Raw genomic sequence first — 21779 nt, 5'->3', positions numbered from 1 at the left:
TCCAAAATGCCTTATCATTTTCCCCTAATTACACCCAGAGTTGAGACTCCAGAACTCCTGAGATAAATTATTTAGTGACAAGAGCAAACTGACATGTGTTGACCCACATTGCAAACCCACATTGTAAAAAGTCATCGGTGTCTTACCCCTGTGCTGCCTCAGACATGTAAATTAACCTTGGATTCAGTCATTCTCTTATTAAATGGGCAGTTTGAATCCCAGCTCCTGTGCTGTGTTGCTGTGGTGTGGTGTTTTATTTTATTTCAGCCCATGCTCTTCTTATGCTGATATCTAGTTGAGTTGTCCAAACAGCAAACAAGAAAGCAAACAAGCAATTATAATGTGATAAGTAGGTACAGAAGCATACACAGTACTGTGACACACACTGAAGGATTATGGGTAACTTTGAGAGGAGCTGTTTGGAAGAACTCTCTTGAGAGGGATATTTAAATAGATTCCCAAAGATAAAAAGAAGCTGGGCCTTCAGAGAGCAGACCCCATGAAGACCAACATCTGAACTGGAAAGTCACCACTTTCCTATCCATTGACTGAGAACAAAACTGTCTTTCTGCATATGAACACTGTGCTGCTCTTAATAAATTTAAATGCAAAATGATTAAATTTGGGCTTGCTATAAAACAAGGAGTGAAGGCAAAATGAAATCTCTCTACTTTCAGAGAAAAAGAAAGAAAAGTATTAGGTGACATGAAAGTACAAGAAAACATTTAGAGATCTATAGCATGCCTTTGCCAACACCCCATTGTATGATACGAGCTGTCAGAGTTGGCATTCATGTTAGGCAGAGATCTGGGAGGTGAGAATTGACTTGGGCCTTGGAGAATGAATGGGTTTGATGGGCTCAAAGGAGGCAGCAAAATCAGAGATCCTACTACGCCAAGACTGCGCTACTGTAAGACGCTGAACAAAAATTTTGTGACTATGAAGTCTCGCAAGTTACAGCCAGAGCAACTTCTGAGGGAACAAAGATGATTGACGGGCCTGATTCATAGGAGCTGTTACAAAGATTGTAGAATAGCAAAAATCGTTCTGGTTTTTTTAAAACAAAAATGTTAAAATTATACAGCTTAGTGGAAATGAGGAAACCTGATGGCTAGGGTGGAAAAACTTTTTATTTTATCTTTTTTGTTTTGCATGGTAGTGAAAACATAGTTTATACTTATCTTCAGGTAAGCTGTGCACTGGACACTTCAGAATTAACCCTGCTGGCCTGGTGATGAGTAAAGGCTAATAAATCAAACACCAAGTCCAAGAGATTCACTAAACATCATCAGTGATGGAACTAGGCAAGTTTATCTGGGATATTCAATTACTAACTCAGTGTGGGGCAGATTAAGTTTCAGAAAACAGCAAGATACCCAAATTGTGATGTGTTCTAAGGAGTAGAAGGGAAGAGCCAAAGAAAAGAGTGGGAAGAGTATGGGAATGTGATTAGGGGATGAGAACATGGGGCTTAGCTCTTGAGCTCATAATTAAGCCTTGGAGGTGGGGAAGTATAATTGTGACCCAAACAGGATTATATAAAGAAACAGCCTCAGACAGTAACTATGGAAAGCCCTTGGAGATGTTTGTTATTATGATCATCAAAACTACACCCAACTTACAGAGTGAGCACTATTTGTTCTAAGGTCCATAAATATAATAACTTGTTTATGTCTCTCCACAACATTTCAAAAGCAAATGCTGCTGTTATCTGCATTTTCTAGGCAAGAAATCTTGGGCATAGAGAGATTAAGCAATTGGGCCAAGATGAATCAACTTGAAACAGTATAGAAGAGATTCAAACACAGGCATTGTGCCTTCAAAGCCTGAGCCTTTAGCTCACACGCCATATGCTTATATCCAAGATGGTGTTTTAATTGCATAGTTTGACTTCTATCTTATGTAACTGTCTTGAAAAGGAGTTAATTAACAGTTTTAAAAGTTGGGTGGAAACCAGAAAGTCCACAGATGGCCAGGCAGTGGTAGCATAAATTCTTACCATGGAAGACAGCCTGGAATTCTCGGGGAATGGGAAGGAAGAAGGAAACCATGGATCTATTTTATAATAATTATTATTATTCTTTTCCATGTCTCTTTTGATGACAGTTGGTAATTTGTGGGGCAAATGGCTTCTGTTTGTTCTTTCTATATACTAGAAATATATGTGCTTTCATTTGTATACAGTGTATGTCAGTTTACCTCAGCTGATTGCCAGAGTTTTCATTTGCAGCTCATTTCTTTCTAGCTTTCATTAAATGAAACTTAGACTCTGAAAGAGTAGAGTTTGTGTGGCGGTCTCCATGTTAGAGTGACTAGGTCACCCTCCTTTCCGGAGCCCACATCCTTGGTTCTCTCTTTAGAGAGGCTCAGGTCTTGGAATAGGAATTGTGAGGAGCTATTCTCTCTGGGGAAGACACAGGGGACTTCCATGACAAGTCCTGTGGCCAGTGTCCTTACGTTGGTGGAGGAAGGAGCTTGCTATCATCCTCCATACTACTGGTTCAGTCTTTTCCATGTTGAGGAGAAAGTAGGAGTGAACAGTGCACTAGACGAAGTCATACAGTTTGAAGGTGAGGGGACGAGGTACCAGTTTGGGGCCATAGCTGCTACAAGGAAGGTGGTAGCTGGCCTTCCTTCAGTGAATCTGCCAGTACTTTGAACAACTGGCTGAGCAGATGTCCTTTTGATCAATCTTCCTAAAGCACAATTTAGCTGAATTTGCTTCCAAACACTTCATTATTTTAATTTTTAAAAAAAGTCTTACTTTTGAATTTATGATTCTCCATGATTTTGACCTAGACTGTGGATCCCACCCTATCTGCCAGTGTACCCATTTGGTCAGACAAGCTACACTATGTATCCTGCAAGTTCATCATGCATCCATCTGTGTTAGACCATGGCCACTCCTAATACCTCTCTCGTTCTCTTATTAGCCCCAGGTCAGTGTTGTAACCACTCAGCTAAAGGCCATCTCCACAGGAGAGCCTTGCTGACTGATCTGAACACCTGGAAGATTTGGCCATCCCCAGCTCTTACTTATCTGTGTTCTGAGGATTCATGGGAATCAACTTCCTACCACACTTTGGGAAGACTCTATGCCCGATTTAACTTTTACCTATTCCATTTACTATCCTAGAAAGTGAAAACAGCAAGGGCTTAGATAACATACAGATTATGTCTTCCTCAAACGTCTTTATTCCTTATGCCCCAGTAAGAAACTATGTCTAGGGCAGATCATCCAGTTCTCAATCTAAGTAGCGTTATCCAAAACCAGGGAGTTCGCCTCCTGGCACACACATGGAAATTACTGGGATTATTATTATTATCTATGATGCTTCCAAAAGGCCTGAAACAGCAGACGCAAACTAGATATTAAGATTGAGGAAGCGAAATGCACATGTCTGGACTGTGCTACATTCACTCCCTCATACTAAAGATAACTAAGGTTGGGCATAAGAACCCCACAGTGCATTGGCCCCAGGACCAGTTCATACTCTAGTAGCTGTTGTTACAGATGAGTTGCAAAGTAAAGTGCTAAATATGGCTAATAGTGAAGAACATGATGTTTTACTTGCAATAGTAGCTCACTTAATTGTTTAACTTTTCAGATATTTCGAAAGAAAGCAGTGGAACTTGGGGTAAAATTGCTACCTGCATTTCATACTCCTTCTGGAATACCTTGGGCATTGCTGAATATGAAAAGGTAAAAGTCTTCATTTTCAACAACATACTTTAAGGTGGAATATCTGAGACTGTGGCCTCGTGAGATGGTTAATTACTTGCACTTTGCTGACAATGGACCCCAACTGAGTGTCTTAGAACTGTGTTGGAAGCTCTTAGCCCTTCAGGGTTCTATGGCCTTGGGTGGGCTCCTGTCGTGAGCTAACATAGTCCTAACAGAGTCATGTAAAGCAGACTTGAGCTGGAGTTGTCTCTGTTTTATAGTGCCCTTGTAGTAGTGAAACGGTCCCACTCCATAAATACAGCAGTCAGCAAAGCATTTCACTTAAGCAAATCCCTAGGGTTGTTTACTGTTGGAGAAAGAGATGTTGCAGAGAAATAACACTTAGACTAATCAGACCTTTAAAAGGCTGGTGAATCTGAGTACATGAGGCGGGGAGCAGCTAAGACTGCCAGGCCCACAGTTGTAAAGAAGGAAACGGGACTTGTTCATTGACAGATCAGCCAGCCCCTTTGCGTAAAGAAAACTGGCATGCTGTCTCAATTAATTAAAAACAAACAAACAAGCTAAGCAGATGCTTTCTAGTGTTCTCCCAGGGAGTGAGTTGATTTTTCATTGTAGTTTTAGTATTTCATCAATTAAATAATTTCGTTTGAAGCTGTAATGACCAACATAAAGTGTAGTAGGTTCTTACAGATGTTGCACATATAACCCTCAGAAGAGCCCAACCAATATAATCACTCCAATTGTTTCTCCATTTTATTCATAGGGAACTAGAGTCACAGAGAGGTTTGAAATCTATCAGACCTGACAGGAAGTAAATGTCAGTGCTAGAGTGTGGGCTGAGATGTTTGTGTCTACACACAGGCGTGTCCAGAGAAATGCTTTGTTTACCTTAGAAACACTACTAAGGATCAACAAAGTAGTTTCATAGAACTAGAACACATAAATACTTATTGTAGTGACACTTCATCCCCAAGTTAATCATGAAAAAATCATGGAAATTAGTCATTGTGTGATTGTAAAAAAAAAAAAATCAAGATTCTGTGTTTGTTTTTATTTATAAATTACTAACTAAATTTTGAAATTGCGTCTGGTTTGTTAAGTGAATCTGTGTGTCTATGTATGAAGCAGGTTGGGCATGTTGAAGCAGAAAGACGGGGAAGTCACACTATAGGGCGATTGAATTATTAAGTATTATTAAGAATTATTAAGTATTATTAAATAATAAATGGAACTAGTTTCTTTACCAGCTAGGATGCTAGCTCAGGATCTGTTCTCTCCACCAGGGCTTCTGAGGCTCGATGTGGGAACTTGCATTATCTTGCTGTGTTCTGCAGGATCTCGAGGCGGGACTGCAGCTGAGCTTGGCTTGCAGTAGCTTGATATTTGGATACCTTTTGTATTTAGCTCATGTAGACCATCTCTGTGACCTCCTGTGTCTTCTGACTTGATATTTTTAGGTAACATTCTGACCGAGATACTATTTCCTTATAGCCAGTCAGATCCGGTCACAAAAACCCTGTACAATTAGCTTGTTTTCCCTCCCTCTGCCCTGTGTGGAAGCTGATATGAGCATAGCCGTGTAATAATTGCCTAGCAACAGACCTGCTTCTAGGTTTTCTCGAGCCTCTTCCAGGTTTTGTTTCGAACCATCTCTTTAAATCCTGCAGGCCCCTGTATAAACTGAAAGGTAAACTAGTTGAATAGTTCTTTGATGACCATTTTCAAGTTCACAAACTAAGATCTGATTGACCAACGGGAACCTCTTCTGATAAAATGTGTATTCCTTAGAAAATCAAATGATACTAATTTCCAAAACCCTAACATACCACGGGAGTCCACCTAGGACGTGAGGCTTGTGTTTAAGAACCTAGAGTAGATGACGGCTCTAACTTGTACTAAGATTCATTGGAGCCAGTCCTGTGCCTTTCTGCAGTTGAACAAAGACTTCCTAAAACCAGCAAGTAGGGTTTGGGCCTACTTTACATATGCTGAACTGGGTATTATAACACTTAATTGGTTATGCTGTGCCTTGAAATAATTGTAAACATTATTAACTTTACTCTATTTCATGTTTATTTCTAATAACAAAGTGGATTTTTTTCTTAATAAAATCTATTTTTAGTGTACTACAGAAATATTTTTCAGTACACAATGAAATACTCATTAAATTGTGAATGTGTGTGTGTGTGTGTGTGTGTGTGTGTGTTTATGCTGATAAAGAATTCATTAGCTGGGACATTCCAAGTTTTCATAATACCACCCCTATTTTGAACAATATTTTGCATTAGGACATTGCTTCGAAGATTATAAAACTATTGTGTATGTTTTTTAAAGCGATCATTTTCACTTTTATATTCCCAAATGTTTTCATTTAAACTAAAGGGAATTGTGTAATCATCTGGCAGCTGACAGGAACATTTTTTCATTGTTTTGGTTTTTGTTAGTTTGCTTGTTTTGTTTGGTTGTTTTGTTTTGTTGCCAGCTTAGATGAGCATTGTTGTTGTTATTTTCACCTTTAAATAGTTTATTCCCTCTCATTCCTGTGTACCCAACAGCAATGACATAACCCAAATTCACAAAATAAGCATTGGCAAAATTCGAGTAGGATTCTTCATATTCATTTGTCTAATTAAAATACATTAATTGAACCTGGTCTCTTTCCTGCTGAAAAGCTTGAGTTAGCACTGAAAAACTTTCGGATAAGGGGAAAATGGCACTTTGCATGTACCTGCAGCGTGCTTTCACAGTGTGATTGCTGGTATTTATCAGTGTGCTATTTCCTTTGAGTCTGTGTGTTCACGGTGAGGCTCAAGGTAAGGGGCAGCTAGGAAGGGGCTTTTCTCACTTTTGAAGGCTGTCACTAGTAAGTGTTTTAAAGGAAAAAATGGGGAATCAGGTCCAACAAACTCATATTTTTTTTTTAATTATCTTCTCAAAACAAGAGAAGGTTTGGAGAATGCCCAAGGTATGTAGATGGAGAAAGGGCTGGAGGAGGTTGGGGGACACCTTGTAGAATAGAAGAGAAGGGGTAGTCGTTGTTGACTGGCTTTGAAAGGCAGCACGAGCTATGTTGAAGGAAGCCTTGAGTGATGGCAGTGCACTTCTGATGCAGCGCTTCTCAATTTTGAAAATAGGAATGCTGTTCTTCTTTGCCTGCACTCACAAAAATGCGAACTTGCTGCTATTACTTGTGCACACAGTCTTCTAATATCCAGGTTGTCGCCTACAGATAATTGGTTTCGTTACTTCTCCTTTGTCAAAAATAAGCATTTCTTTGTGTCTCTGCTGTGATGATATTCCGTTCTAAATCTTGAGACGATTTTCTACTTCTGTTCACTTGGTTTTATTGAAGAGGATGACAGGCCCACTCCCTCAGGACTCACAGCCTGATTGTTAGAGCAGAATATATATTTTGTATGTGGTGTTGTAGGCTCACATTTGTAATTTACAAATATAGGATAGTTTTTGCCAAGCAAAGATAACTGCTTACTGGGTTGAATTTAAAACAAGAAGTATTTTGAATTGGGAAGGTTTATATATTTGGAGGCAAAATACCAATAGACCAAATTGGATTTCGTTATTTATGTAAACTGGAAACTGTGTAGAGAACCTAATTTACTTATATGCTGTCTGGGGAAATCTATCCCAAACACTACTGTGGTGGTGAGGCGGGCAGGGGGAGGGGCGGCAGACTTTTCTTGCACCTGTAACAAATTCTTAATTCAAGAGCTTCATTTTAACTGTGAATTGGTTGGAATTGTGATTTTGTAGTGAGTAGTCATTGGATAGACAGCCTAGCTGTTACAAGAGCTAACTAGACTAGCATGCCTGCCTCCCCAGTACAGTTATAGATGGAGATGTAAGTCACACAGTGTTTCTGCCAAACGAAAACTAATGCCATGCTAGCAGATTAGATTTTTGTATAACCCAGTTTCTTTAATGACAAAATGTCAAAGTTTGATGTCTGATCTCTATACTACTATTAGCAAGGGGACCTGTGTATTTTTTTTTTCCAGTTTGCCACAGAAAACTCACCTATGTGGTTTGCAAAACCAAGCATTTTGCCATTTCTTTATTTCTAGGCATAATTCAAGCTTAGATGTAGTGAAGACCTCTATTAGATTTTTGGTTTTCTAAAGTGTGTTCTTAATTTAAAATAATGTAGTTAATGTGCCCATTATTCATTTCTATCACCAGACATACAGTCTGGGCATTCCTAATAATTATTCTGTCTCTCTTGATAAATGAGTTAGTTTTAGCCATATTGTTTTATCACTTCTTTCTCGTTTGTGGATTTTCTGAACCGACACTTGTGGGGTGGGTATATTAAGTTAGTGGGACTGTCTGCAGTGTGTGTTTTTATTGCTCACCATCAAGGGATGTGCTGGGACCTGACTGCTCTCTCTTTAGAGTCTCATTAGTCTGCAAGGTGATAAATGAGGCACAGCTCCCTCACCTGTTTTTTTCCCCCTGCTTGATAAAGCTTTATGTATCCACTATTTTAATTATCTGACAAAGCATATACTGTTATGAGTTGCATTGTAGTTTATATTCTTATAATTAAATTATAAATTTCTTTGCCTGAAACACGGTCTTAATTAGAAATAATACATAGCTTAATGTTTTCTAACAAAGAAAGATTATCCTCTATGAATGGTGATAAGCCCCCTACTGAGTTACTGAAGTGATACTTGAATGCTGTAAAAATACATATATATTATACTTGGGAGTTTTAATAGACAAACTATTGAAGACTTAGTGGCCTAAATAATTTTAAAATGATTTTTTTAATGTCTTACCATGACTTTACTTGGCAGTTGTCATATATATTTCAACATTATTGTATTTGAATCCCATTTTTTAAAGTTTCTGGTTTCAGCTTTAAAGGAAGTGCATTGTGTTTTCCCAATGAAGCTGAATACAGTTCCATACTTTAACTTCATAGGAGTGATATTAAGAATATCAATCAACATTTTCTGAGCAGAAGGAGAGCAAGCTGACTTAATGACTTACCAGACCGCATATTGCTTAATTATCCCGTGGTGGTTTATGCCAGTGATCTAAACATGCGTATAAACTCAGAGCTTTACCTGACACTTCATGCTTTATTTATGTATGTTCCATGGATCCTTTCGGAACTCAGAAACAAGTTCTACCAACTGCAGAAGAAGGAGTTTTCTCAGTATCTTAGGCAGACCTCCTTTTGTGAGTTTGGCTTTCTCCAGATTGTCTATTTTGTTATGCTAGGTTTCTGTATCAATTTACTTAGCCATTGCTACTCCCCAGGAAGTACAAATCAACCTTACTTGAGGATGTTTAAAGTGGTATGCCTGGTGATGATGTCACGAATTAGACTGTTACAACTCTTACTGCCAGTGTTGGGCTCTGCATAACACACAACTTCCTGTACATAGGAGAGGAGGGTGGGTGGCAGGAAATCCCTGAAGCTAGTGGTCGGGAACACGTCCAGTTCCATCCTAACCTTGTCACAGAACTCAGATGTATACACAGGCTTCTATGGAGAGGAATAAAAGCTGTAAGTGAAGTGATGGGCAGGAAGGCTGCATGTGAGTCGGGCATCTCACAGACTGTTTTTCTTTCGCAGTGAGACTTTGTTGGGATTATACACAGCCTCAGCTCTTGGGCCATCCTGTAATTCTTCTGAATACTTCGTTCCCATTCAAGTCAGACATCCTTCTTTTTATTTGAGAATGGGATTGGCAAGTCCTTGGCCCATGGTTGGTATTATTTGAAGAGTCCCAAGTAGTCCAGACCCTGAAAAAACTAAAGGTCTCTGATTAGCAAGCCTGGAACAGTTAGTATTTACTCATCAGCCATTTGAAGGGATTCTTTTCTTCTTGTAATTGAGACAAAGTTTCATATATGAAGCTGACCTTGAACTGCCCTTGTGCCCAAGGATAACCTTGAATTTCTGATCCTCCTAGTTCCACCTCTGCAGAAAGGGGATTATAGCCCAGCACCACCACACCTGGTTTATTGAGTGTTGAGAACATACTAGGCTAGCATTCTCCCAGCCAAGCTGCATTCACAACGCAAGAATTTTTTTCTCTTTTAGAAATCACAACTCTAAGCAGAAAATTGTCAGAGACAGTTTTGTAAAATAAAAGTAATCTCTAAAATGGGTGGCGGGGAGGATCAAATGGCAACCTCTTCTAGCTGCTACTTTACCATAGTTAAAATTAGGATTTATTGACATTTACACTATGGCTTTAAAACTTTGGCCGTTTTCTTAACTCTATTGAGTTTGTATTCTCATAACTAAATCTAAAATAATAGCAATAATGATGAACTCAAAAGATTTTGTGGATCTCTACATCTGCCTCCATCAGTCATTGGAGAAAAGCTCTGTGATGACAGAGTATTCACCAGTCTGATCTCTGGGGCAAACCAGTTCAGTTCAGGCACCTTCTCCACTATTGCTAGTAGCCCAGGCTGGGGTCTTCCATGGGGATTCCTGGCAACTTTCCTATCACCAGGTTTCTCTCTATCCCCACGATATTTCCATCCATCATAGTATCTCTCTCATTGCATTCCCACGCCATCCCTGTTCCAGTTCAACCATCCCATTCCCTTATATTTTCATCCCCTATCCCCTACCCTCCATTTCCCACCCCTCATCCCCAGTTTACCCATGAAGATCTCATCTATTTCCCCTTCCCAGGGCAGACCATGCATCCCTCTTTGGGTCTTCCCTGTTATTTAGCTTCTCTGGAGTTGTGGGTTCTTGCCTGATTACCCTTTGCTTTATATCCAGTATCTGCTTATGAGTGGGTACATACCATGTTTGAAGGAGATACAGAGATCCACAGTCAATCACTAGACAGTCAAAGAGAGAGAAGAGGGATACTATGAACAAGTACATCAGAATCATGATGGGGAAACATGCAGGGACAACAAAACCAAACTAGAGGGAAATCATGAAAGTTGAATCAATGGCTGTGGAGCCTACATGGGACTGAACTAGACCCTCTGCATGGTGAGACAGTTGTGTAGCTTGATCTACTTGGGAGGCCCCCTGGTGGTAGGATCAGAATCCATCCCTGGTGCATGAGCAGACTTTGTGGAGCCCACTACCTATGATGGGACACCTTGTGCAGCCTTGGGGCAGGGGGAAGGGCTTGGATTTGCCTCCACTGAATATGCCTCCCCATGGGAGGCCTTACCTTCTTGTGGGTGGGAGTGGGATGTGAGTTGGGAGGGAGAGGCTGGGGGGGCAGGAGGAGGGAAGAGGGGGATCTGTGATTGGTATGTAAAATGAATGAAAAAATTTTCTTAACAAAAAAAAGGAAAAAAGATTTTTGTGGAAATTCAATTAATACATGAAAAAAATATTGCAGAGTAATATGAAAGAAATGCACATTGGATTCATTCCTAATGTATGGCCTTACTCTCAGTATTGAGGATAAAGTTATACATAAAAATGGCATATAAAGTGAAGTCATCAAGGACATATCATTTCAAAAACTACTGACTTGGCATATTAATTATTTCAAGTCAGCTTCCCAAGGAATAGGAGGGCCAGCTAGCCTGTCTTTTCCTACATGCAACAACCTGCAATAATTCTTTAGAAAGAACTACCCTCCACATACAAGGGGGGGAAATAGTATTCGTCACCAAAGAATGTTATTTTGTGCTGAAAGGAGCCTAAATCCATGGGAATAACCTGTATCCCCAATTAGTATTTCCTATCCAGATGATTCAGTGAACCCCTGAAATTGAGTCCCCTAGTCAAGAGATCCATTTGTCCTGCCATTTCTTTAATTTTTACTGTTTTCTCTAGAAGGTATAAAGCATCTTGTTTTAGTCCTTATGGTGGACTTATCCTTATGCAAAAGAGTTCAATAAAGACTTGAATGCTTTTTTTTTTCCTGTTCATTACCCTTGTATTAATGGGTTTCCTAAATCTAGTCAAAAAGCCCACATAAGAACTAAGGTGAAGGATAGAGGGACTATTTTTCCTCTACAGTAAGTAGCATAATATACAGTCAGAAATAAGTTGGTGGTGATGATCCTTTATGACAATCTTCGTCTTCCAAGCACCCAATGCCCCTTTCTGAAGCACATTCTCCTTCCCTTACCCAGGAAAGGGGCTGGTAGATCTAACAAGAAATGCAGAAAGAGTATCTCTGTGTGGTCCATGGGGCTCCATGCCCAAGCTCTTAATAGTTGTTGTTGTTGTTGTTGTTATTTTTAGGTCTAATATATGAGATCAAGACTGAAGTTATTACCTAAATTCTTATTTGTTTTTTAATTTTCTGTCTCTATTAATTAGCACTGCTAATTTAAAGTGATTTTGAGGCAATAAGTGTTACGCTCTTTTCCTATCCAGCAACACCACCTCTTGCTTAATTACTGTGGTACAGACTAAATTGCTGAGAAGGTATGTGTTGCAGCCGTAAATACACAGACCTATTTCCTAGTTATTAGGTTATGCTAATTCTGCTGTCTCACTACAGTCATTTTATGCCACTGATTCTCAACTTTCCCAGTGTTTCAGAATCACTTGGATTTTTTTTCTTAGTTTTTCGAGACAGGGTTTCTCTGTATAACAGTCCTGGCTGTCCTGGAACTCACTTTGTAGACCAGGCTGGCCTTGAACTCACTGAGATCCGCCTGCCTCTGCCTCTGCCTCTGCCTCTGCCTCTGCCTCTGCCTCTGCCTCTGCCTCTGCCTCTGCCTCTGCCTCTGCCTCTGCCTCTGCCTCTGCCTCTGCCTCTGCCTCTGCCTCTGCCTCTCAAATGCTGGGATTAAAGGGTGAGGCACCACCACCCTGCCTAACTTGGAAAATATTTAAGCTCTGTCCCATCCTCTCTCCCATCTGTTGAAGATTCAGGGTAAGGTCCCTGTGCTTAAGGGCATCCTAATGTTCAGCTAAGGATGAGGATAGCTTTGTTTCCTATCTCAGCTGCCTTTGAAGTTTTTTCTCTATTCATTGGCAGTCAATTTAATTATGGAAATATACAAATACCAGAAAATGAGAGTGTAAAAACCCTACTTTAGTAGAACCGAACTTTTCAAGCTTTACAGTGTGTGTGTGCCTTGGAGAGCCTGTTCAAGTACTGAGTCCCCTACGCCCACTTTAGGAGCTTTTTAGTAAGGCTTGATAACCTGCTTTTCTAACCGTGTCCAGTCTGATTCAGAAGCTGTTGATCCAGGATGAGATTCTGAAAACAAATCATTATAATGGAAAACACGTAAGCCTCAGTGGCTCTTAGGCTTTAACTTCCCAGAGCTGCCCAGCAAGGTGGCATCTCCATGTTTGAGGAGAGGCAGCATATTCTGTATCTATGATTAGCATTGCTTCTGTTAGTATTTCCATTTACCTCTAATCAGTGTGTTGCTTTTTCTTTAAAAAAAAAAAAAAAAAAAAAGTCAATTCCAAGTATTGATTTGTTTCCAAATATTTTACTTGTCACAGGACATATTTTTTTTTTAAGTTCTATGTGAAGACAAAATGAAATTTGACCCATACTGGCATAGGAAAAAAAAAGTTATTTTTAATTAAATTTAATTAAGAACTTCAGGGTAAGTGTTTAAAAGCAAAGCTGCTTCCAGAAAAAAAAAAGTGTTGCTGAGGCTTCAGGCAATGGGACTTCATTATAAGCATTGAGGAACCTGGAAGAAAGGACCAAAAGAGAGAAGAGCCCCCCACTCCCCACTACCCTTAAAGAGAAGGGGGCCAAGAGCTCTGTGAGAACAGCTAATCCTCTCACTGATCTTTGGATTGGTACATCTCTGCCAGGCATTCCGAAGCTTCACCAAAATGAAGGCATTGATTTATTACAAGTGGCCAGCAAGGGTAGTGGCTTGTGATTTCAAGGTACTTTGTGTACAGCCTCCTTTGTGGAAAGTAAAGAACACACAGTTGGAACACAGACTGCTCTGATGCTGCTCTGATGCTGCTGGTCACCCAGTGTGAAGCAGTAGGGACCCGAAGAGCCTCCGGATTCCTAAACTGTTTCCTTTCTCCCCACCTCTGTCATCACTGAAGTTAAAACACAGGCAAATGGATTTTAAAGTGTTTGTTTATTCTCCAGAGGAGACAGCAGATGCTGTCGGCTTGGAGAGGCTCAGTTCTTCTGCACCCCAGCCTCCCTCCTAACTGCACTCCCATCCTCACAGACACCTGCTGTTCTTCTAGGGCCACAGGAGCCGACATTGGCATCTGAATGCAGTGGCTCGTTGGTGGTGCACTCAATCAAGAATTAGACGTTTTTAAGTATTTTATGAACTTCCGAAAGGAAGTGCATAGTTTAAGGATAAGTATGAGTACTTGAGTGTAGAAATTTATCACAGATGGTATGTAGAGAGTTTACACACTTCAAGCTTACTTAAACCCCTTCAAAAACTACTTGTGTATCAACTGCAGGACAGAAAGCCAACTACAGAGAACCTTGTTTCAAAACACAGGGGAGCGTATTGTTCAGTGTGGCTAGTTCTTTTTCCATGGTAGTTAAATAGTTAAATTGCCCTATATGCTACCTAATGACAGTCATGTATGCTCGGGTACCAAGAACTCAACAGCATTCAAATGTATGGATCGAGTATTTCACAGCTTTGGCTTGGTTCACTCTGTTCACACATTCATACAACTGCTAGCAAATCAGCCCTGGCACTTTTCAATTTGTGCTGTGTGTAGAACTTAGATCATGCTCAAGTCACAACACATAAATTCATCCAGTGCCTTTGCAGATCAGCAATGGAACCCACTTTTCAAGGAATTGACTTCCCTGGGTTTTTAATGAGCTAACCGTCAATTTTCCTGTGATTGATCTCAAGACTAGATTATTAGTGTGGGGCAAACCTTTCAAATATCCAATTAATAAAATGCAAAAGTTTATGAAGGAGTTTAAAAAGATATTTGAAAATCACGCCTGGCATAAAGGTGCTTTATCAGCCCTTATGATTGTTAATCATTGTAAATAATCAACTGACCGCATTGAGTCTTTGAGTAGAAATTGAAAGTGAGATATAGAATACTTAAGACTCCAGCCAATAATTTTTAGAGGCCTCTGTGTCTCCCTGGTGCATTATCTGCACAGTGTCTCCTGCTTGTGCAGAGAAAGCTTCAGCTGATCTGTTCTGGAAAATGGGATGAACGATAATTGATTGCAGTGTCTTATTAACTAGAGAAGGAAAGGGATGCGGCCGCCTTAAGAATTAATTGTCATTTACAAATCTGGAAATCAGTGTGCAGCTGGGCATGGGTACAGGAGCAGCCATTTGGTGATTTTGCAATCATGACAAATGATCTTCATCTGTGAGCTAGAGCATTGCTCCCGTTCCTTTCGGCGGGTTTGAGGAGCGGACCCCATTCAGGAGGACTCTGGGAACGCTCCTGTTGCCCTTCTGTCCTGAAAATGTCAGTGGGCATGTAACATTATTAATTAAACTGCACTTTCCCTCTTTGTCATACCGTGCCATAGATTTTATGGAACATTTGTACAAAACAGTGATTACTGGTAATTGACCTGCATGTGTTGAATAATTTTAAGATGCAACTGTGAGTTTAATGTACCTTGTAAATTGAGAGGCTTCCAATTAAGTCGAGTTCTTAAGATAATCACTTTCAAAACTAATCAAGTAATAGGACATTAGTAAGGCTCGTATTGACTTAATTGTGACAAATTAATAAACAGATCCAGTGCAATTACTGTAATGGCTTTATCAGTGAACAGTTGTCCAAAATTTAGGAATAAATCTGTTCTGCCCCCCAACACACACACACACACACACACACACACACACACACACACACACACACACCTGGAAGTTCACTAAAAATTACATAAGCCAATTTAAGATGCATGCCATTTCTGATAGCTGTGTGTGAGAAGTTGCACAAGTAGCTTGGATGTGTTTGTTTATTTCTCTTAAGCTATGATTACCTGTGTTTATTCAGAGGTCATGGAATCTGCTTGCTCAGCTCTTTGGAAGAGATCCTCCTCGATTTTTGGCTGAATTGTTACAGGTTCTTGGGATGCTCTTACCTCTGCTCCTCTGTGTCCTGTGTGTCTTCCCCGACTCTGTCCCCTATATATGCCAATTCTGTACCTATTTGTACCTGGCAGGCACTCTGCAAGTGGACATTGGAAAATTAATCAATTGTCTATTGCAGATTTTCCATAATTTTAAAATATTTGACAGTGCCAATTCCTATAATGGTGCTGATTGTATTTAAGAAAGATCAGCAGAAAGAAAGGGCAGCAGAAAGGGCAGCGTTATAAATCAAAACACACTAAGCCATATGGAAGATGCTGCTTTATTAAATATTTTAAACGTCATCTCAGGCCTTTCTCTAAGCTGTGGTTTCTTCTTTGTGGATGTAGGATTGATATGTCATATCAGTATGACAGAAAGGATACTTCTAACAGGACCTTGAAATTTAACCATGAGGATTGCCAGCAGGATATGGGAAGGGTGTTCTTGGAGACCCAAAAGAATAGTTCACAAAGGAACATATCAGGTCCCCAGGTGGTTGTGGCCAACTTAGCATCCTTTCCAGTTTCCCAGAAGCATGGTGGAGTCATCCTTGCCTTTGGTCCCTCATGTAAAGAAGTGTGTATGATGTCTGCACACATTTGTAATTCTAGCAGTTCTCTGTGTGCCCGGCCTATAGCACACAGTCCTCCACAAACCAGGCAACATTGTAACAGCCCGGGAGTAATTGTTGTCATCTGGGACAACAAAGGAACCTGAATAATGAAACCACCCAGCTGAAGAAGGATTATTTTAAATTATTGAAACTTTGAAATGAGACTGGAATAAGGAATAATGTGACAATTTCCTTTATTAGGAAGTATTGAGTTGTGTTTTTTAAATTTAGTAGGAAAAAAAAAAAAGAATGTTAGCACTGTATTAAGGAGAACACATTTCGCTATTTATTTATGTGTGAATTGTAGCTAGCTGCTACAACAGGTTGGTATAGCAGGTTGCTACTCCACAAATACACCAAGCAGTAGACTTTAAATTCTCCCTGTTGCTCTCTTAGCAGTAAAATATTTTGTGTACTCACCCAAAAATACAAACAGGTCTTTGTATTTATGAGTTATGTATATATACTTGTGTTACACTGTGCCATGATTATCTTTAAACCTTTCAAAGTAAAACTGTAAAATATTAAGCCGTAGCTGAAGACATAGATACTTATCAACTATATTAAGAATAATTTTAGGGAGGGCCTTTTAAGTAGAGAATGAGTTTAGAGAGGACATTCTTAAAGTTTTTGGTTGTGGTTATGAGTGATTTAAAGCTTTTGTTTTCTGCTGCGTATTTCACCACATGGCTTTAACCTCTGTCCCAAGCAGAATGGATATTAGGGTATGTCGACAGAATGAGCTATTTTGCCTTTACACGTGGTGAAAAACCAAAAGGAATCTGAAGATAAGATGGGATGTCGGCTTCACATCTAATCTGCTCAGTCCCACCTCCTCTTTCCTGCTTTGTCTGGGACAGACAGACTGACCTGCTTTCCTCTTCTTTTTTTAAAAGGGGTGAGAGTAAAGAGTTGAGGGATAGTTTCATTGATAAAATGCTTGCCACCCAACCATGACTATTTCAATATGAGAACCCAGCACCCACAAACCAAGGCAGGGGCAATGGCACACACCTGTAACCCCAGCGCTGGGGAGGCAGAGGCAGCCAGTCTGCCCACGTCACTGAGACTTGACTTTAGTCAAGTTCAGGTTCAGTGAGCGACTCTGTCTCCAAAAGTCAGGTGGAAGACACACCTGCTGCGGACCTCTGGCCTTTGCATGCACCTACATGCGTGTGCATGCTCACCCACACTTGTAAATAGAAAATGCACAAATGCACAAGAAAAGTGGGGTGCTGCCAGACTTTCCTAAAGCACATATATTTTCAAGTGATTCTTTTTTTCTAGTTACACAAAGAAGTTTCTTGAAAATTTTTCTAGGAAGTTTCATTCCTCATACTGCTCATTCTGTAAATTAATGGGTAAATGGTTTGTGTATATAATTATAATAAATACCTATATATAAATGCACATACACAGTTTTCAGAAATGAAATCAGAAAGCCCTGAACTACTGCCTCTGACAACACAAGGCAGAAATTTCTATTTTTGAGAATACATTTTAAAAAAAAAGATGAACTTCCTCACAAAACATTTCTATAAGCACCTGATTTCAAAGTATTCTTTTCTTAGACTGATTTCCTCAATGGCCATTTATTTTATTCATATAAAATTACAGCTTTTATTTGAAAGGGCAGATGTATTTTCCTTTTCTTCATTTCAAACTAAGCTGCTTACCAGCAGCCACACAAAAAAATAATAAAAGAGCAAACTTGAGAACACTTTTTTTTTTTAGGTGGGGGAGGGCATGTTTTGAGACAGGGTTTCTCTGTGTATCCTTGGCTGTCCTGGAACTCACTCTGTAGACCAGGCTGGCCTCAAATTCAGCGATCTGCCAGTTTCTGCCTCCCGAGTGCTGGGATTAAAGGTGTGCACCACTACCGCCTGGTGAGGAGACCTTTATTGTGATGTGGCCATTCTGGATTCAGTAGTCCTCCTTATGATGACCATAAACTCCCACTTGATGCAGAGCATCATCGCTGGTCATCATCCTGTTCTTTGGGAAGCATGGGGTCCTGTGGTTGTTCTGCACATCAGAGGTCACTGAATGCTGCAGCATTTTGCCCGTTTCCCATCATGTCATCTCTTTATGTTGTCTCTCCCAGACTCACCCAGGGACAAGATAAGTGCATGTCTGAATATTTCCTTTAACGAAGCTATGTTTTTTCTGACTTTTAGATAAAAAATTCAGAAATAGCGGCTTTGATAGTTTCTCCTTGTACTCTAATTAAAAGTCTTGCACTTGGCTTCAAAGGCTTCTGCCATAAACAGTAAATATCCAAGTGTCATTTACCTTTAAGCTCAGACCAATTTCTCATCACTTGGCAGTCTATAATGGCCACATTGTCTCATTATGTTAAGTGGCCTTTGATCTTGTTTAGATTACTCTTGAGAACTTTTTTTTTTTTAATTGGCTTAGAGGAAAGTCCTAAATTACTTTTAACTTGATGTAAATATTCCAAGACTAAATAATCTGGTGCCACATTTTCTTCGACTTGTCTTCATTTTATCCACTTTGAAGTGGGCCATCTGTGGTGGTGTGCTCGTAAAGGTTGTTGGTCAGACAAGGAGTCTTTCTTGGGTTGTTGTCATTTGAAATCATCCAGAAAGGGCTTAAACACATCACCATGTAGTATTGTTGCACTAAATGGTCAAGGATGCATATGCTGAGTGATGGTTTAAAATGAATGGCAAAATTGGTACGAGTGTCCATGGGTTTTGCTAAGGTTATAGTATCAAACTCCTAATCTGAGTTGTAAGCACTAACTTCATGTTTATGTTAGAATAGGAGCTCAAGAAATAGAATCGATAAAATGAGCATAACCCTTTGTAGAATAATCTTTAAGAATTATCCATTTACTCTGTGAGTTTTCCTAAAAGACAGTGATCGTGCCTAGGTTCCTTTCTAATATAAAGGTTCAATAAATACATTTATTATTATCAGGTTTACAGTTGACTGATGTAAAAGCATTGAATATGGGAGTGTGATGGGGACAGAGGTAATATTACACACACTTAACACATGTAAAATAGTGTGTGTATACTTATTCTCTCCTCTTTTGTTCTCTAAATGAGGTCTGCAGTTTATAAGACCTTAAAGCCATCTTCAGTGATGAGTAGATATATCATTTGCATCTAATTCCATCTCCATTGATGAATATGTACACCACTGGTATCTATGTAAAGAGTTTAATATGCCATTCTCTATTGGTTTTATAAAGTTGCTTAGAGTCTCAGTTTATAATAACTTCATGACTAAGAAAGCAAGGGGTTCTTTTTCTTTTTCACAATAGTTTCTTTTGTTTTTCCACTTCCTTGGCCAGATTTACTCCATGATTTTTTAATTTCACATGTGTGTACTGTATTTACATAATTCCCTCTCCCTTCAGCTCTCCATGTCCCCCCTCAAATGGTCTCTTTTTGGTTCATTATTGTTATTCTATGTCTGTATGAATAAATATAACATGCTAAGTCCACTTAATGTTATTTGTGTGTATATGTGTGCATATGCATACACACAGACACACGCACACGCACACGTTCCTAGCCTTGACCATTTGGTACTTGATAACCAATTAGGGGAAGACATATTTTCCTTAGCCCTTCATTGAGGAGTGGGACCTTTTGAGACACCCCATCCCTATCCTCATTGGGATGCCAATTGGCACTGTCATTATTCAGGTTTTATTTAAGCAACCATATTGCTGAGAGTCCATGGCTGTGTTCCCTTTCATAAATATTTGTCATAATTTCATAGCAAATGTCCTAGCCCTCTGGCTCTTACAGTCTGTCTGCCCCCTCTCCCACTATTTTCCCTAAGCTTTAGGTGTAAGAATCGTGTTGTAGATGTTTCCGTTGGGACTGAGCACCCCCATGGTCAGCCATCCTTTACATTTTGACTAGTTGTGACTTTCTGTAATGAATGATGCGTGTCTGCTGCAAAAAGAAACTTCTCTGATAAAGAGTGAGAGTTACACTTGTATTGTAGGTTTAAGGGACAAAATATCAAGAATGCAGTTTTAGAGGGTGCCACTTGTTTAAGGAAGGGCCAGTAATAAATGCTCCTCTGGGTTCAATGGCCTAGCCAGTCACAGGTTGTTAGCTACATTTGGAGTACCAGTCATGAATTCCCTCCTTATTGATAAGACCTGAAGTCCAATTATAGCTGTTGGTTACTGCCAAGTTATAATTGCCACTATTGCGCCTCTGGGGACACTTTGCCATTTTGGTCCTTTGTGATTTGTGTCAGAGCTAGGTAGGGTTATTTAATTACTTTTCTTCCTTGGCAGCTGGCATTCTACCTTTCAGTTACTATGAAAGCTAGTCCTCAGAGAGACTTCTAGATCAGCTCCAGCTCAAGTCTTCCAACCCTGTGTCTGACATGTGTGGTGTCTTCAGCAATAGGGATTTAGCCTTAAATTGTGAGAGGCAACCGAAGACACAGGCAGTCAACTATATTATTTTGTGGTCTCTTGGACTCTCCTAACTAACAACCAGAAGGGAAATTTCTCATGCCTGATACTAGAGTTTTTTCAAGTGGAAGATTATCCCCTGTAGTATCTTTTACTTAATACACATGCATGCACATACATATCATGTAATTTTAGTTAAATGTAATACTGTGATTCCTGCAGCTCCTTAGTGTTTCTTTAACAATCTAACCTGTGAGACAAATGTGAGGTGTTTATTATTCATAGATCTCTCTTTTCCCGAATAACAAGAGTCTTATGTATTCTAATAAAGTATTTCATGATTCACACTTAAATGATAAATTTAGATGGCTAAATTTCCCAGGGGGAAAAAATAGCAAAAGAAAAAAAGGTTAATAAAATGATGTTTAAGAATGATCAATATATATTACTAAAAAAAAAAAAAAAAACCTCTTGGGTCAATACCACAATGTCGTGGTATTTTCGGTATGATCATTCATATTGACTGAAGCTTTACTTCCTTGTAAACATGTGAAACACCAGTAGGTTAGGATGGAGCTTTATCAGATTCTTTCTCTTGAGCCAAAGGTAAAATTTTCTTCAATTAAGTTAACAAGGAATAAATATGCTGGTGAGCAATCGATAAGTAATTACCAAGGAGCTGTATCACAGCAGCGCTGCTGAACCGCACCTTTCACAGGTTTATACATCAACATTGTTTAACTTTTAGTTACATTCATTAAACTAAATGCTAAGGAATTGAACCTTTCCATAGCTTTTTTCAGTTATAATTTACATACAAAAATGTGCGCATCTGAAATATAAGCCTCAATGAATTTTGCCAAGCTCATAATCAAGATACACAACTTTTCGTCATCCACAGAACTTGCCAGAGGACATGTTGCCTTCTGTTTATCCCACTGTGGGAACCACCTTTATGTAAAAGGAGCTGTTTACTCTACTTTCTATCTGGTTTCTATTTACAGAATAGCTTTTAAGAGTCATGCATGTTACTATGTATTTAATAGTTCTTTTTTGTTGGTGAA

General features: G+C 39.4%; 1 protein-coding gene across 1 annotated transcript in view; it reads left to right on the top strand.

Annotated features, from left to right (window-relative positions):
- The window catches only part of Man1a1 (mannosidase alpha class 1A member 1), a 172855-nt gene that overhangs the window by 99892 nt on the left and 51184 nt on the right, over nt 1-21779 (top strand). Inside the window, exon 6 of the mRNA XM_036168983.1 lies at nt 3609-3703. Within this exon, the coding sequence (XP_036024876.1) occupies nt 3609-3703 (95 nt within the window). The remainder of the gene's footprint in view (nt 1-3608; nt 3704-21779) is intronic.

This window comes from Onychomys torridus, chromosome 19 (assembly GCF_903995425.1).
Source record: "Onychomys torridus chromosome 19, mOncTor1.1, whole genome shotgun sequence".
NCBI lineage: Eukaryota > Metazoa > Chordata > Mammalia > Rodentia > Cricetidae > Onychomys > Onychomys torridus.
Note: the sequence above shows the minus strand (reverse complement) of the source record. Positions and strands in the feature narration are given on the sequence as shown.